Source organism: Phyllostomus hastatus, unplaced genomic scaffold (assembly GCF_019186645.2).
Source record: "Phyllostomus hastatus isolate PE091 unplaced genomic scaffold, TTU_PhHast_1.1 phas_contig_150, whole genome shotgun sequence".
NCBI classification, from domain to species: Eukaryota; Metazoa; Chordata; class Mammalia; order Chiroptera; family Phyllostomidae; genus Phyllostomus; species Phyllostomus hastatus.
The window spans coordinates 34,254,634-34,271,070 of NW_025333611.1; the positions used below are offsets into that span (position 1 = coordinate 34,254,634).

General features: G+C 44.2%; 1 protein-coding gene across 2 annotated transcripts in view; it reads right to left on the reverse strand.

The window, feature by feature from the left end:
- Positions 1 to 343: 343 nt before the first annotated feature.
- SLC22A4 (solute carrier family 22 member 4) overlaps positions 344 to 16,437 on the reverse strand; it is a 43,105-nt gene continuing 27,011 nt past the window's right edge. Inside the window, exons 5-10 of one of the 2 annotated variants that reach the window (XM_045828989.1) lie at positions 14,401 to 14,527; positions 11,230 to 11,330; positions 9,184 to 9,398; positions 8,094 to 8,276; positions 5,640 to 5,775; positions 344 to 3,524 (exon numbers count right to left, since the gene is read on the reverse strand). In XM_045828989.1, coding sequence (XP_045684945.1) covers positions 3,449 to 3,524; positions 5,640 to 5,775; positions 8,094 to 8,276; positions 9,184 to 9,398; positions 11,230 to 11,330; positions 14,401 to 14,527 — 838 coding nt within the window. In that variant the 3' untranslated portion in view covers positions 344 to 3,448. Of the gene's footprint in view, positions 3,543 to 5,639; positions 5,776 to 8,093; positions 8,277 to 9,183; positions 9,399 to 11,229; positions 11,331 to 14,400; positions 14,528 to 16,437 lie in introns of both variants that reach the window. The other variant, XM_045828982.1, reaches the window with a different exon arrangement.

The following is a 16,437-nucleotide window of genomic DNA, read 5'->3' on the forward strand; positions in this document are numbered from 1 at the left end:
ATCCAAACATTTTAAGGTTCTGAAACACTCTGCCAATTTGTTTTCCAAAAAACTAAAATAATTTACATTCCCACCAGAAGAATATTAGAGTGCACTTAATCATACCCCCATCAATATCGAATAGGGTCATTTTGTAATCTTTGTGGTGTGTGAGTTGAAAAATGGCATCGCATTGTCACATCAGTTAGTATTCTTTTGGTTACTTGTGAAGCAGAACACTGTTTTTTTGCACGTTTATTGACCAATATTTTCTTGTTTGAAAAACTCATCATTTCTTTTGCTCTTTTAACTATAATAATGATAATAATAATACTCATTTTTTCAACAAATATTTATTGAGCATCTACTATGCGACAAGCACTGTTTTAACTAGGATACAGAAGTGGTCTTCAGGGCATGCAGGGAAGCACTTCAATGAGGAAACGCAATGAAGAAGAAAACTAGCTAGGACGTCAAAGGGTAACAAGAACTATGGAGAACAATGAAGCAGGGATGGGTAAGGTTAGGACAGAGAAAGAACAGGACACAATTTAAAATAAAGTGGTCAGGTAAGGATGTATTAAACAGGCAACATGTGAGCAAAGACATACAGGAAGTAAGAGCGAGCTATGCAGATACCTGGGAAGAGCATTCCAGTAAGAGGGAACTTACAGAAGCACAGGTAGCATGTCACAGAGAGCAAGACCTGGGCAGCGGGACTACAGAAAGCAGTGGGGAGAGTAACAGGAGATGAGTCCGAGAGCTAAACAGTGGGGCAGATGGCAGAGGGCCCTGTTACTTAGGTGAGCATGCATTCATTCTCCCCACTCAGCACCACGGCATGTTTCTGGTCCAGCCTTAATACAATGGAATGATTTCTCCACTTCGTTTTTACACATTTCTTATTAACATTATTTCTGGGTATTTTACATCTATATGATTGTTGTGAATGGAATCTAGTTTTTTTCCAGAATATTTTCTAGCTGGTTCTATCTAGTACATAAAAAGTGGATACTTCTTACATGCCTCCACTTGAACGGAACCTATTTCAGTGTAAGAATTTTTAGTTAAATCTCTTGGATTTTAAAAACAGAATATCATGACTACAGTAAAACTCACTCAGAAGCGTTGGAAAGGGTGAGCACTAAAACACACGTCCATGAAGTTTCTGCTGACGGGACGCCTCTCGCACCTCACTCTAGTCTGCAGTGTGACGTTGGCTGTGAGCCTGAGACTGATATTCACGAGAAGCTTAGGAATTTGCTTTGTAGGCCAGCTTTTAAAGTAGTTTTAAAAATCAGGGACATACCTTGAATTAAACTAAATATTATTTGGGCATGTACCGATCAACTTGGCCTTTGAACCACCAAAGAGATAATCAGCTTGGTGCTTGCTGCCTTTCTATAAACAGATTTATAAAAGTCATCTCTTCGAAGCTATTGTAAAATATAAAGCACCCATACCAACAGCAATAAAAGGTAATTATCACATCCTTTTTATATTTACAAAAAGAGCATTTCTATTTAGGTGTTTAAATATTCAAACATCTATGTATCAAAAATAACATTGTTATCAAGCTAGAGTTATAAAGTGTTTTAATTAAATATTTATCAAAAGATAAGCAGGGCAAGGTCCCGGGCCTCCAAGAGGCTGACAGCCACGTGGAGATGGGGGTGGGGGATGATAAGAAAGGAGCCCACCTGATGAGGGCAACAAGCACCAGAAGAACACAGCAGAGTGAGCAGTCACTGCTGGTGGGACAACTTGTTGGGAGTCAGCATGACCTCCCTTTTCCGGGACGGCAGCCTAGCGCCTGGTGGGGTGGGTGGAATGGCAGACAGGCTGCATCGGCGGGGGAGATAAAAGCACTAGCCACATCAAGCTGTCATCTGTGTCCCCAATGACAAAGCATAAACTATTATAAGATACTCTAGTGGATTTTAAGCAAGAATCAAAATGTAGGATCAGTGTGTCAGTAGGATATAAATAACTATCTTATTTCTTATCTTAAAGTTTAAGATAAGAATTTCAAAATAACGGGTGCAGCCCTGGCCGGGAAGCTCAGTTGATCAGAGCATCGGACACCAAGGTTGCAGGTTCGATCCTCGGTCAGGAGATCATCCACTGAATGCATCAATAAGTGGAATAACGAGTGTGTCAGGATGTTACATCAAAGATTCATTTGAAAAATGTTCAGCAAAAGTTAACATTTGGGGAGATGCTGCCACCATACAGCATATTAAAAAACAGTGGCCGCCTGTCTCTACAAGCACGCCGTAGCCCTGGATGTGTTGCAGGGTCATCAGCAGTAGCTTGTCGCCATGCTGCTGTCAGAAAGCCATGGCCAATGAAAGCATGCCATCCCCAAGTCTCCACGAGTGCCTGCTGCCTATGTGGTCACCTCGGCCTGCCTACAACGTGGTGTGACACCGAGCTGACATTCATCTTCCGAGCTTATGGTAGCTTTCCCTTTTGCGCCGCTCATTCATGGAACAGAGGTTCCTCTACTGCTGGTCAGACACAGCCCCGATTAGAGAGGATACAGCTGCATGCCATGCTTAGGAAGGCGTGTTAATGGGAAGTTGTAAAAGGCTCCCTAGATGGTTGGCTTGGACAGCCTTCTTCCTGGGCGTTGACCCCCTGGCTCAACCGAGGGCACACGAACCATCTCTACCAGTCTAACAGCTTCGTGGTTTTGCTGATTCTATTTCCCAGGGAAATATCTCCTAAGCCAGTCTTAGGAAACAGGAGGCTTAGTCCTGTGCTCAAAAAGAGCACAACACAAGTGGCTCATTGAACTGTCTGTGAGCTACAGCTGCCGCCATCACAGAGAGGACCTGCATCAGTTCCCTTCTTAAAGGCCCATGGGCCACAGGAGCCAGGGCCTACTTGATCCCCTGCAAAATACTACTAACACCAGCCATCAATTCCTCTCAAAGGAGTGTATAAAATTTTCTGGCTAGGAATGCTGCATGTAGTCATTTGATTATAGCAGCACATGAGTCCACTTTCAGAGATGACTATAATTTGGAATGTACTGGCTCACTTACACACACACACACACACACACACACACACACACACTGTTGTCACCTGAGAGTTGTATTGCTACAATGATATTCTTTTTATTTGGAGAGCTGAGTGGTATGTTTGGAACTGAGTGTTAATCTTTATACACACTGATCAGTCCTCAACCAACATATTTTCAGTCTTACAAACCTGTTTCATCAAATGAATTAGTAAGGAGGACTGTCTAGAAATGGTTAGTTTAAAAAAATAAGGAGATTATCTGGAAGAGCAGTCCAGAACTTGCTATATGACAAGCATTTCTCGACAGCAGGGTCCGTTCATGGCCACAGCTGGTCCACCATCAGGAAGGTGGACCACTTTCCGTCACCAGGAAAGGCTTTGGTTTCTTCAGAGTCTCATGTATCCGTTTTCCAGTTCACCAGGTGGGGTGGAGATTTTATCAGAACACAGTTACTAGGACTTTGGGATTTTCTTCACTGTCCATGGGATCTCTTGGTTTTTTCCCAAACCTGAACCTGAAAATAAGATAGGTGCTAAAGAAAGTTAAATATTCAAGACTCTCTTCTCTAAATGCTGGCGTGACACTGAAAAACATTTCTCATCAATGAACAAGTAATTATGGTAACTGTTATACAAACCTCAGAGGTCTAGAGCTAATATTTTATGATTTTGAATATTTGAAGTCACTTTCTTAAGTAAACATAAAAAAAACCCAGAATTTAGTTTCCCTGTGGGAAGGATGGATTGGTAAGAATGAAGTTCTTGGAGACTTAAAGTTGATATCGAAATGGTGGAATCATTTCGTTACAAGAAAACAACTTATCAACAACAGGCACATTTCCTCGCGCTCTGTAGGGGACTGGAATCCATCCCCGTGATGAAGGCCCTCTGCTGTGGGCAGGCGCGAAAACATGTCATCTTACACAAGCTGGCAGTAGCCATAAGAACTGTTCCCCATCTAACGGATGGGCACACTGAAGTGTAGTGTAATTAAGTTTGCCCAAAGTCAAATTTCCCGAAATTTATGCAGATGTGGGATTTGAAGCCAGGCAGTTTCGTTGTAGAACCTCAACTTCTCCTACCACACCACCTATCTTTTAAATCTTTGCCACTCTGTGGTACCCTAGAAAGATACTTGGTTTTTGTCCCCATTCCCAATATGGAGCTCATAAATCTCCTGTAATTTCCTGAGAGATAAGGGTAAGAGAGGTATCTTATCTTGTCTTTTGTGCAAACGAGGCAACTCTTGGCTGGGCTCCCTTACGTAACTTCAGGATGGCAGCCGGTCGCCCGAACCAAGACTTGATTCATTGGAAGCCTAGAACTTTCACCCCACCCCGCAACCTCCATGGGGGAATACAGGGCTGGGGATTGGACTAATAATTGACCCTGCCTATGTCCATGTGATGAAATCTCCATAAACCCCCTAAACCCTGGGGTTTAGAGAGCCTCTAAATTGGCAAATGCACCCACGTGCTGGGCTGGGGGCACCCCCAACTCCGCCGGACAGAAGCTCCCGCACTCTGGACCCTTCTGGGCCTCCCCCTGTGCACCTCTTCAACTGGCTCTTCATTCGTATCCTCTACCATAAACCAGAGATAGTACAGCAAGTGTTTTCCTGAATTCTGTGAGTCCTTCTAGCTAATTACTGAACTTCGTTCAGGAAGGGGTTTGTGGAAGCACCAACTCTGTAGCCAAGTTGGACAGAAGTGTGGGTTGCCTGGGGACCTGATACTTGGGACAGGAATCTGAAGTGAGGGCAGTCTTGGGGGACTAAACCCTTGAACTTGTAGAATCTGATGCAAACTCCAGGTAGCCAGAACTGGTTGGTATCAGGAGGAAAAATCCTCACAATCTCATAGGCCAAAAACGATGATACTGAAGTGTTATATCTGCCACTGAAATGTCTTTTTCTGTAAACTGCTTGTTCATGACCTTTGCTAGCTTTCCTACTGGTTGTCTTTTCCTCTACTAATCACTAAGAGTTTTATGTTTATTAGGTATAAGTAGCCCTAGGTTCATATTGCATGTTGCAAGTATTTCCCTCCTGGCTTGCTGACCTTTGTCTTTATTTATGGCTTCTTTTTTTTTTTCTGTGTCAACAATTTCTAACATTACATAATCAGATATATCAATCTTTTCCTTTATGGCTCTTTGCTTTTCATATCATGCTCAGAAAGGCCTCCTCAAAAGTTATAAAAATTTTTATGCTTTCTTTTGTGGTGTTTATGATTTTATGTTTTTTAGGCCTCAATTTTTATTCTTTCTGGAATTTATATAGATGCATTTGAAGTAAGACTCAAGTTTTTAGTTATCCAAAATGGCTAGCTGAATGTTCTCACACCTGGTACGGAATAATCTAACTCTCCCCCACTGCTTTTGAATTGCTACTTTTCATCACATGCAGAATCCTCATAGTTTTTTTTGGTTTAATTCTGAACTCTAGTCCAGTGATTTCTATTCCTACACCACTAGCACACTGTTTTCACTGCCACTGCTCAATAATATGCTTTATTTTATGGAAGAGCTACTCTCCACTTATTATTCTTCTTTTTAAGACATCTCCTAGCCACTCTTGCATGCTTATTCTTTCTGAGGAATTTGATATCATTTTTTAAAGTTCCACTTACCATTTCACTTTCTGCATCTCCTCTAAGGTCTCCGGTAGAGTCATTCCAAAACTTTCAGGGAAAAACAGAGTGATGATTCCGATCAGGACGGTCAGGCTGCCCATGAGGATGTAGGGCAGAAGTCTGTTGTAGGCTCCTGCAAGGCACGGACATCACTTAGATGCGGGACGCTCCAAGGCACTCTCAGGAATCATCACGTAAAGGTCGGCAAGCAGTGTTTGACAACAGTTTTGAATAGGAACATTCCCAGGAGTTACAAAGCATGCAAGTTACACCATTTGTTTTTGGCAGATGCCATTGTCCTAGCATTTCCATTGTGATTTGCCTGCTTGATTTTGCATGATCAGAAGGTCTTTCATGTCAACTGGTATTCGCCAGGCTACTATTTAACCATGCGTCACAGATGTTCGTTTGATAGAAATCTTTGCTTAGCAAAGTTCACCTCTGAAGGCAGATGAAACTGGAGATAGGGGGATGGGAGAACATCAAGGGGAAAGAGGGTGACTGGGATGTTGCAAGGACAGGGATGGGCCAGCATGACTGGCGTGACCTTTGCTTTAGCCCCAACCAGTAGGCTGTGGTGGAAAGCTAGGTCTACAGAGTCATGAGACTCTATAAAAAAATGTAAGTGATATATATTCCACCCAATTTAAATAAATAAATGTCAGACACTATGAAAGTAGTGCTTTGGTTTCTTTTTGCAGCAACTCTTGGTTTTCTATGTAACTGGAAGAACCCCTCCAATTCTGCTGGTGCCACTCAGCAGAATAATAGCTCTCCATTTTGCTGCCCATTTGCATACAGAGATTACAGAGGAACAACATACCCAAGAATTTTATTTGACAAAAAACATTGATCTTGAAACTTTTCTGAGGCCTCTGTGTCACTAACAGGAGTAGTGATTGTGACATCAGAAGCTCTGTCTCAGACTCCTCCATTTTTTATGTATCAGTGGTCCGCTATGAGACTATAGAAGTATAATTTGGAGGTACAGGGAAGAACAAAGGGGAAATGACTCTATTCCACACAATAATGTGTTTTCTTGGGTGTTGTTCAGGGCAGCTGTGCAGAGGATGTTTAAGACAGGAAAATGTTTCTCTGAGGATTGCGTGTACCTTTTCTGAGAATTCATGTATTCTTTGTGTGTGTGTGTGTGTTTGAACTAGTAGGTAATCAATGGATGCCCAGGAAAAATAAGGAGGTGTGCATGCATCTCTCATCAGTAGGGTCCTCCATGAGGAGGATTAGGCTTGGAGCACCAGATAGTGCATCCACTGGACATCCCCCTAAAGTATCTCTGGGGTGTTATTTCAGCCTGGTAAATTGAATGATATAAAAAGTAAAATTTCCTGCATTGCGAAAAAATATCATAGTCAAAATGTAAGTGATAAACTAGGAAAAATATTAATTTTTATTGATTTTTTAAGAGAGGGAGAGGAGGGGGGAGAGAGAGAGAGAATGGGGAAGAGAGAGGAACATCAATTTGTTGTTCCACTTATCCATTGTTTGATTCTTGTGTGTGCCCTGACCGGGGACTGATCACACAACGTTAGTGAATTGGGATGACACTCTAACCAGCTACAGGGCAACTAGGAAAAATATTTACAATGTATATACAAAGGACTACTTTTTTTTTTTTTCCAATTACGAAGACCTCTCACAAATCAAAGACAAGGAGTTGAAAAAAAGACATTAGAAAGATGGGCAAAAGACATAAACAGTCAGGTTACTGAGAAATAGAATGTCAATAAATATATGAAAAATGTTCAACCTCATTATAATTAAAGAAATGCAAATGAAACAACAATACCCATTTTTCACATAACAGATGATCAATGATTAAAAAACTGGATAATTCCCATTGCTGGTGAAGATACGGAGACATGGGCACATTTCCTGTATTGACAGTTGGGTTATAAATTGGTTCCATATCTAGAGGTTAACTTGGCAATATCCCTAATATTTTAAAATTGCTCCAGCAGTCTATGAATCCAAGTATATCCAATCAAACAAACAGAGGGTGCAGGGACATAGGAAAATGTTCATGGTAGTATTTTTTTGTACTAATAAAAACCTGGATATTGCCTCAATGTCCATCCACTGAACTTAGTTAATGAAATTATGTATATACATACAGTGGAAGACTAGGCACTAACTAGGAAGAAGGTATGAGAACTATGTATACCAATAAAGATAGTCTGATACTATGTTAAGTTTAAAAAGTTGTGAAACAATATACATGTAATTTTTTTCTGTTTAATATATATAAACAAAATGTCTGAAGAGCTATTCACCAAACTGTCAATACTAATTATTTCTAGGGTTGTGATTTGGGGAGCTGAGAGAGAAGAGAGTACTTTTTCCAGTACTTTCTATGCTCTTTGAATTTTTCACAGTGAAAATAAATTACTTTAATATTTTAAAAAAAGAACACATAGCTAAGATGTTTCTCACCAAGGTATACAAAGTAGGGAGCGATGATGCTGCCCACCCTGGAGGCCATGGACGTGACCCCCACGGCCATGTTTCTGACCAGCGTTGGGTAGAGCTCGGCGGTGAAGACGTACAGCATGGAGAAGGCGGAGGTGATCCCGAATTTCCCTAACATCGCCAGGCTGATGGACAAGAAGTAGTAATCTGGAAAAGAGACCCCGTGTACACAGAGGCACTTTTAGAAGTGATAGTCTCAACTCAGTTGCTTTTATCTTCCTCTCTGCTTGAATGAGCTTGTTTTTTTGTTTTTGTTTTTTCACAATGTAAAGCTACTCCCCAAATAACACGTTCTCTGCAAATGTCTCAATCATCGACATGGACAAAGATGGAGAGAGTGAGGGGCTGCTTTGCACTTCACTCAACTGTTATTCTAGAAAATGTATACGTTCAGAGACCTGCGTCTGCTTTTATTTGTTACAGGACTTTCACAGTAAATTGTCAGCATGTTAACATAGTGCTGTTTAAATTTCAAAGAGAAGGACCAATCCTTTCTATCCCGCTTATTATTATTAAGAAATATATATTTCTATGTATGATACTACATGTCAATAAGCTGTTGCCTTAATGTTTTAATAACATGAGAGAGTTAGACAGAGGGAAGAGGGACGCATGTCCCTTTGCATGCTCTTTAACTGAAGCATTACAGACCCCCCAAATCACTGCATCTATATGGGAGCTGGTGTGTACCAACTCTAACACTCAAATATACACCTCAAGAAAAGGTTTGAAAGTATCAAGAAACTGGGAATTAGGGTGGTGATTTCAAGAAAGAGGTTTGAGGGTTTAGGTGAGTGTTTCTGTGAAGGGGATGCCTGGGAGCGTGAATTTTCCTCCACAGGTAATGATTTCCAAGTCTCTGAGGCTGACTCATCCGTTTGAGGGGTGTTTGTCTGAACACAGGAAATCACATAGTTAGCAATTATTTGTCTAATTGACTTATGAATGGTATTTGATGTAGAGGCTACATAAGTAGGGAACGGTGACCGGTAGTTAGCCTAAGTCAAGGTGTAGATCTTTCCCATTAGGCTGTTAACATTGGTTAACTTCTTACCCACAGGCACCAATTGAATTAGGAGAAGCACGCCTCCTCCGAAGAACAGCACGCCAGCTATGATGTAACGCCTGGGCAGGGTTCGCAGGAGCAGCCAGGCTGCAATGTACGCTGGAACTTCGATCAAGGCAGAGAGGAAGCAGTTCAGGTAGGCATCTCCGTGTAAATTAGGAGAGTTGAGAGACAGAGCGAAGTAACCCACTGAGGTTAGCATCCTAAAAGACAGAACAAAAAAACAAAATGATGAAAGAATGGCCTGAATTACCCTAAACTTTCCTAACGGCCAAGAAGTGGCCTATATTCTGTTTTCCAATAAGTAGCCACTTACTACTCATGGCTATTTAAAAGTAAATAAATTTATTTACTTTTATTTAAATAACATCAAATAAAATCAAAGAGTTCTTCTGGCACACTAGCCACACTTCAGTTGCTGAGTAGCCAGCCACCCGTGGCTAGTGGCTACTATAGCGGACAATGCAGGTAAAAACATTTTCATCGCTTTAGAACCTTCCATTGGACAGCGGGGGTCCAGCTATACTGATATGCAACAATACTGATATGCAACAATACTGATCCCAGTCCAGTTAATTTTATATGTCAGTATTTCCAGAACACTTTGCACACCCTCATTCCCTGTGAGCTATTGTTTGAAGAAAGAATGTATATCAGTGGACATAAAATCCAGACTTCACTCTTATCAAAAAATAAGAAAGGGAAGGAGGAAAAGAGGAGGAAAAGGAGGAAGAAAAGGAGGTAATACTCTGGGATCCACTTACTGTAAATTCCAATGGACATACTAAAACTCACTTTAGGGAAAAGAATGAAAGTCCCATGATGCTTCAAAGTATCACAAAGTGCATACCACATGTCCTGTCATTACAGCTGACATCCACACAAAAGCTTCTCTGTGGAAAAATTACTGCCCTAGGCAGACTCCCCTGTGCAGAATATACTTATTATTAGCACAAAAAGCAGAGGATATCTGAAAAACCTTTCCAGGACACAGCTGGATATTTTTATACATACTTAACTAGGTTGGGTAGCAGAGCAGCTAATCCAAAATGCAGCCAGAAATTAGACCTCATTGCTCTAGGAATCGTAGTGATTTTCACATTTGGTAGTAAGAGCAGCTCCGATAAAAACCCAGCGACTATGCTGACAGGTGAGAACTAAGGAGGCCTACCGTGAGAGAGGGAAGCCAGGTGCCTGGACACATTTGCTTAGTCATAAGCTCTGTCACCGCTTTCCCTGACCTGCAGAGCCAGACCATCCAATAAACAGATGAGCTGCCATCTGAGCCTGCTAATTCTGATGACCATTTTTGCTGCTGCTGTCACAGGGTAGGCACCTTCTTTTTTTCTTCTTCCTCATTTCTTGGCAGATCCATTATTAAATCTAGCATACAAGTTGATTCACTATTTCAATGTCTTGCTAGTTCGCAACTGGCAAGTATGAAAAGCTTGTCAAAACAAATACAGGCAGCAGGGATTCAGGTTATTCTAACCTGTCAATTGCCAGCAAAGCTTCAGGAAGCAGGAACTGAATTAGCATATCTGCTTCAGGGACATCATTAGTTTTTTTTTTTTCCTATCCTCATTTGAGGACTGGAGAAGGAGGAAGGGTGTGAGAAAGAGAGAGAGGGAATACCATTTATGTGAGAGAGAAACATTGCTCAGTTGCCTCCTGTATGTGCCCGGACTAGGGATCAAACCCGAAAACCCTTTGGTGCACAGGATGACACTCCAACCAACTGAGCCACCCAGCCAGGGCACATCCTTAATCAGTCTTAATCCTAATCACTTTAGGAGGGGAGGGACCCTTTCCTTGTGGGCTTACTGCAGACTTAAATATTGTTCTCCGTGACTTTTCTTTTTCAATGTCCAGTCCCATGAATTGAATTGAGGCATCTCCAATTAACTTAAAATTGTATAACTTTTATTTTGTTTTAGGAAGACCCAGGCCTTGCTCTGATGTTCTCTTGAATTAAAGCAAATTGGTCGAATCTTATGAGCTGCATGCCACACTTCCGGCTCACCAATGACTTACCATAGCAGCAAAGACATGATGGTTATGGTTGCAAGGTTCCTAGTCCTGAATAGGTCCAGAATGAAGGCTTTCTGTTGCTTCAGGGGTTTTAGCTCCTGTAGCTAAAATAATGCAAATAACCAGGAGATTAAGAGGTAGTGAGGAAGTGTCTTTGGCCATGACAATGAAGAAACAAACTTACGCATGTAACTCTAACTTTACCTTGAATATACTTAGAAGTCTGGAATTCTCGGGAAGGGGCATCTACATATATGATGCTTTATTTTAATACTTTAAAATGTTTGTGGCCCATTTCAGACAGAAATCTTTTAAATATATAACAATGGTTCTGCTGTCTCTTTCCAGAAAGCCTGCTAACGTAGCCTCACCCTGACTCGTGCTCCTTGCCCCGGGTCCAGAATCACCCTGAGCTGTGCCTGTTGCATGGGCAGAGCCATACGGACCCTAACCACCTTGAGGGCCCACTCTGCTTTCTATACTTTTCTTGCTGACATCTCTGTGTCAGAACAGACTTGGGTTAACTCTGGGACCTTGGGAAAGTTACTAGTTATCCTTTTTGAGCCCCCATTTACTTCTCTGTAAAATAACTGGGAGAAGATCAAATGAGACCATATACATAAAATAGCATAGTACTTGAGCTATGTGCATGCCCAGCACATTCTAACTGCTGAATGTTCCCGTGCCATGGAGGCAAAGGTGCTGGCTGGCAGTGGGGAGTGGCCGTTTCTTACTGCTGTTAGTGGGCTTCCCTCCTTTACTCCTAATCTACCTGTTAACTTGCCCTGTGTGAGAACCTAGCTAGCCAAGCTTATGCGCATTGAAACTAAAAGTCACAGGCTCTGAGGTGGGGAATCTCCTTGGGATGAAGTGCAAGGACTTTGTGGCCCCCAGGGTGCGTGTGCTATGGGGCTGGGGAGAAGGCTCCGTGAGGAAAGCAGTGAGGCCACTGGCCTTGCCTCTGCAGCAGGTGTACCCAGATTGCAGCACCCTTCTTTTGGGAAGACTCAGAAAGGCCTATTACCTTGTTTCTTCTACACTGTTTGGGGTGTGCTGCTCTCTGAGATGACAGCAAAGCAAAGACCCTGCTTAGCTGGAGGGAGGCTGCTGGGCTTGGGGAACAATGCCATGCACAGAGGGGACCCGGGGGTCAGGCCTGTGCTAACACGGTGCTTCCACAGGGCCCTTGTGAAGATGCAGATTGCCAGGTCCCACCCCAAACCTACTTTACCAGACTCTTTCTTGGGGCCCAGAGGCCTGGGAGTCTGTATTTTAAGCCCCTTGGGTGATTGTGATAAGCAGCCATGTTTGGAAACCTCAGGACAAGAACAGTCTTGTATCCAGGGCTTGTGCTTGGCCTTGTGGAGCCAGCATTTGGACCAGGCCCCACAAGCAGGTGGAAGGTGCTTCAGAAAGGAAGTCAGAGAAGCTTGGGATTGCTGGCCAGAATGATACTACTTTAGGTTCTTTCCTGTCCAAGTTAATGTGTTGCCCCTTCCATCAGGTAAGAAAGCCCAGGTAAGTGCATGCACTAGAGAGACCTAGCGAGACTTCTAGCTGCGTGAGCCTGGGCAAATTACTTCACCTCTCTGTGCCTAAGTTGCCTCTCCTGAGAAATGGGCCCACAGCTAGCATGAACATGAAATGAGCTGAACACAGTGCTTGGCACCTGGTAGGATCTCTGTCCATCAGCACCCTGAGCAGGCTGCATTTGCTGGCCCATGGCTCTGCAGATCCTCTGAAAGAGAACCCCACCTGGGAGGTGAGCAGGGGAGATGACCGGCCTCGGGAAAGCACAAGCTCCCGTCCTCACCATGGTGTGGTTCAGGTGCGGAGTGCCTCGTGGCAGGAAGAAAGGGGCTGTCAGAGCATGCGTTTGAACATTGGACTTCATTGTTACGTATCTATAACTCTACCTCTCATGTGCTTCATTGTTGCATTTATCCACGTAGTTCCAATCTCCGCGACTAGACTGTAAATTCCTCAAAGACAGGAATCTGACTGCATGGCCAATAAATCCCAGGAAATATCCAGTACAGCCCTGAGATGCAGAAGTGTTAGACACTCCCAATGTTATTTTTGCATCCAGTTGAACTGATTACAGTTGAGAATGGAATTATTGGTCTGAAGAGCGAAGGATTAAGTGATGTTTGCCCTGGCAGCCCTCTGAGAGCTTGGGTTCATGGCCACTGTAATTAATCCTCCAGCCATTGCCAGAGTATCTGCTTCTGTCAAAGGTCCTGGAGGCCAGGGATGGAGGAGGCCTTGGGGTGGAGTGTGGGCATGCCCACCACCCTCCACAGAGCCCTGCAGGCATGCAACCTGTCACTGTGGCCACCACTCTCATGTCCTGAGCAGCCCCTCCCCTTCTCTCAGCCAGGAATGCCCTGCCCCATCCTCCCTCTGGTTTGGACCTGCCTCTTCAGCCCTGAGTCACTTGGCTCTCTCTTTCTCTTCTGTCACGGTGTTCACTCCTTGGCTACTTAGCATTTCTCCCTCATGTCACCGTGTATCTTTCATCTAATCCTCTGGACGCTCTCAGGACATTCCACTGTCCTTAAACACAGGAACTGTATCTACTATTGGTTTTCTTTGGGGGCCAGCGCAGGGCATGTGCTGGGCTGAGAACACCGTGAGTCCTCTCTGACTGCCAGAAAGGGCTGCTGCTTCCACAGCATATCAGCGTTTCCTCAGGGCCTCCTGCCCTCAGGGCGAGTCCTCAGGCCTTAAAGCTCTAGACAAGACACAGCAAGACAAACAACACACACAGCTTCCTCGGCAGGCTTTGGTAAGAGCCAGCAGGGCTCACTGGGGGGGTTGTGGTGTAATGCCCCTCAGACACATTTCTCCACTCAATCTGGACCTTCAAAGATCACCAGTATATAGCTTCGTCCATGGTATGAAGGGATACCAATAAAAGGTTGGAAATGAACTTGCAAAAGGAAAGGGAACTGATATGTAGTTAAAACTTGCTCTCTGCTAAGCAGTTACACATATTGTCGCACTTAGTTCACACACAGCCCCTTGAGGTGGGTTTTGTCTCAGAACTCAGGCATCGTTTGTGGACAGAGCCTGGTACATGGTGGGTGAAGCGTATTGAACTAAGTTTAAATGCCATAAAATCTAGAATATGCGGCTGACCCCAAAGAGAAACATCTGCAAATGCTTACTTACCTCCACGGGATTAAAAATCACTGCCGGCACAGCTATGTTGTTCATTTTTGCAGCTTTTTGGATGATAGCTTCAGCCTCTCCAAACCTTCTCTGGGATATCAGCCACCGAGGAGATTCAGGAATAAACCTAGAATTCATTTTTAGTGGTTTATAATTTTCCACAATGGCAGGGTTTGAGACTATTAACTGTACGTTGGCCCCCGAAAGAATTTCTATTTTGTAAAAGTCTTCTGTCTTTTTAAAGAAAATCAGGGGACCGAGGCCTCATACAATTTCTGTTGATTATAAGAATAAATAAGAGCACCTTTGAGTTTCAAAGTTCTGATCAAATCACAAGACCGATCATCAGCTGTGCTGGAGGCCAGGCGGGGACTGCGAGGGCTGCCCTTGGCAGTACGTGCGTCTCAGCCAGGGCAGCTGGAGAGGGCCGCCGGAGACCTAACAGTCAAGGATGGCTCATGAGAGAAGCACAGCCTAATGCCTTCCACGTGTCCATCCCCAGGAGGCTCCCGGGTGTCCCAGCTGGAGATGCTCTCAAGTTTACTGTGGAAAGGACGGCTTCTGCTGCGGTCTGAGGAGCAGGCGGGTACGGGGACGCCAGCCTGTGCCTTGTCCTTGTGAGTGGCAGCAGATTCCCAGGCCAGGGAGTGCTCAAACCAGTTTTTGGGAGACACCCAATGTTGTTTTTCTTTAAATAAAGGTCTAGAAAGTTAATTTTTTAAATTATACAATCTTTCTGCAATTTAACTGATGATCAAACACAGTTGACTTCTCTTTGCTAATTTTTCTTTTTCCTATTTTTATTTCTTTGTAGCATGCACATATTAACTTACATTTTTTTTAATTCTTTCCTAATTTTTATGTCTTAGAATCACTTAGCCATTCTTCTGCCAGCTCTTGTTTTCCTTACCTATTTCACAGTCGTTAGTGATCCTAGAAAGTAAGTTCGATATAGCAGATTTGGAGGCTCCCTATGACTAAGTGGGCTCCTCCAGAGCCTCGGTACCAGTGCTTTCAAGCAAAACACGACTCAGGCAGTGGCAAAGCCCCCGCGCCCCGCCCCAGCCTGCTCACACCGCGGCTGAAAACTGAACCCGGTTTGCGCTTCTCCAGATGCGCCCTTACTGGGCCCCTGTAGCGGCTGCGATGACGTGAGGTCACTGACCTTCCGTAATCAGGGATGGGCGGTCCAGGACAGTAGCCCCTAACTGCACGTGGCTTTGAGCTAGTGTGACAAGGGCGACTGAGGAAATGGATTTCCAATTTTATTTCTTTTAATTTAAAAAGCAGCGTGTGGCTCGTGGCTACCGTCACAGTGCGGAATGAGAGATCTCACTGCACAGTCACTGCGTGCGTCTGGGCGCTTCTACTTCCGAGCAGTATCCTTCCGCAGCCAGGCTGTTCTTTACAGTGTCCCGCCTTCCTCACTGCAGGTCCTGAGGGCCACCGCCGCGTCAGGTGCCCGCTGTTTAGGCAGCTCGATATCGCGAGACTCTCCCCAGGTTGCATCTGAGGGCTCCTTCCCCGCCCCGAACCCGTACTCGGTACTCCGCTCGTGCTTGTGACCGCTTACTGCCAAGCCTTCTTTATAAACGGAACTTGGGGTGTAAAACATTCCAAGCCTCTTGCAGTGATTCTGTGTACGTTCCCCTCCCGTTTCCAGCCCGCGTACTCAGGCCGACCGTAGGCCCAGCCGTAGAACGCCCCTGTGTTTCGGTTCATGAAGAATCAAGTCTAGCCCGTCGTGTGAAAAGGCAGTGGAGCACCAAACGGGGCTGCCCACAGCAGGCTCTCTGTGGTTTCAATCCAGAGGGAACAGGGCGGGGTGTTGCTGGAGAGCCTCTGTCCCACACTGAGCAGGCATCCCCCACATCGTCCCAGGCCAGGGGACAGAAAAGCATCGCTTCAGGAAGGCCCACCCGTAAGGATGAGATGTTTGGAATAAAGCGATTTTGTTCTTAGAGGAAAATGATAAAACTGTTGTTTTAACCTTTTAGGGCGAGCATGCTGCTGGCCCCGGGGCTGCCTCTCTCTGGG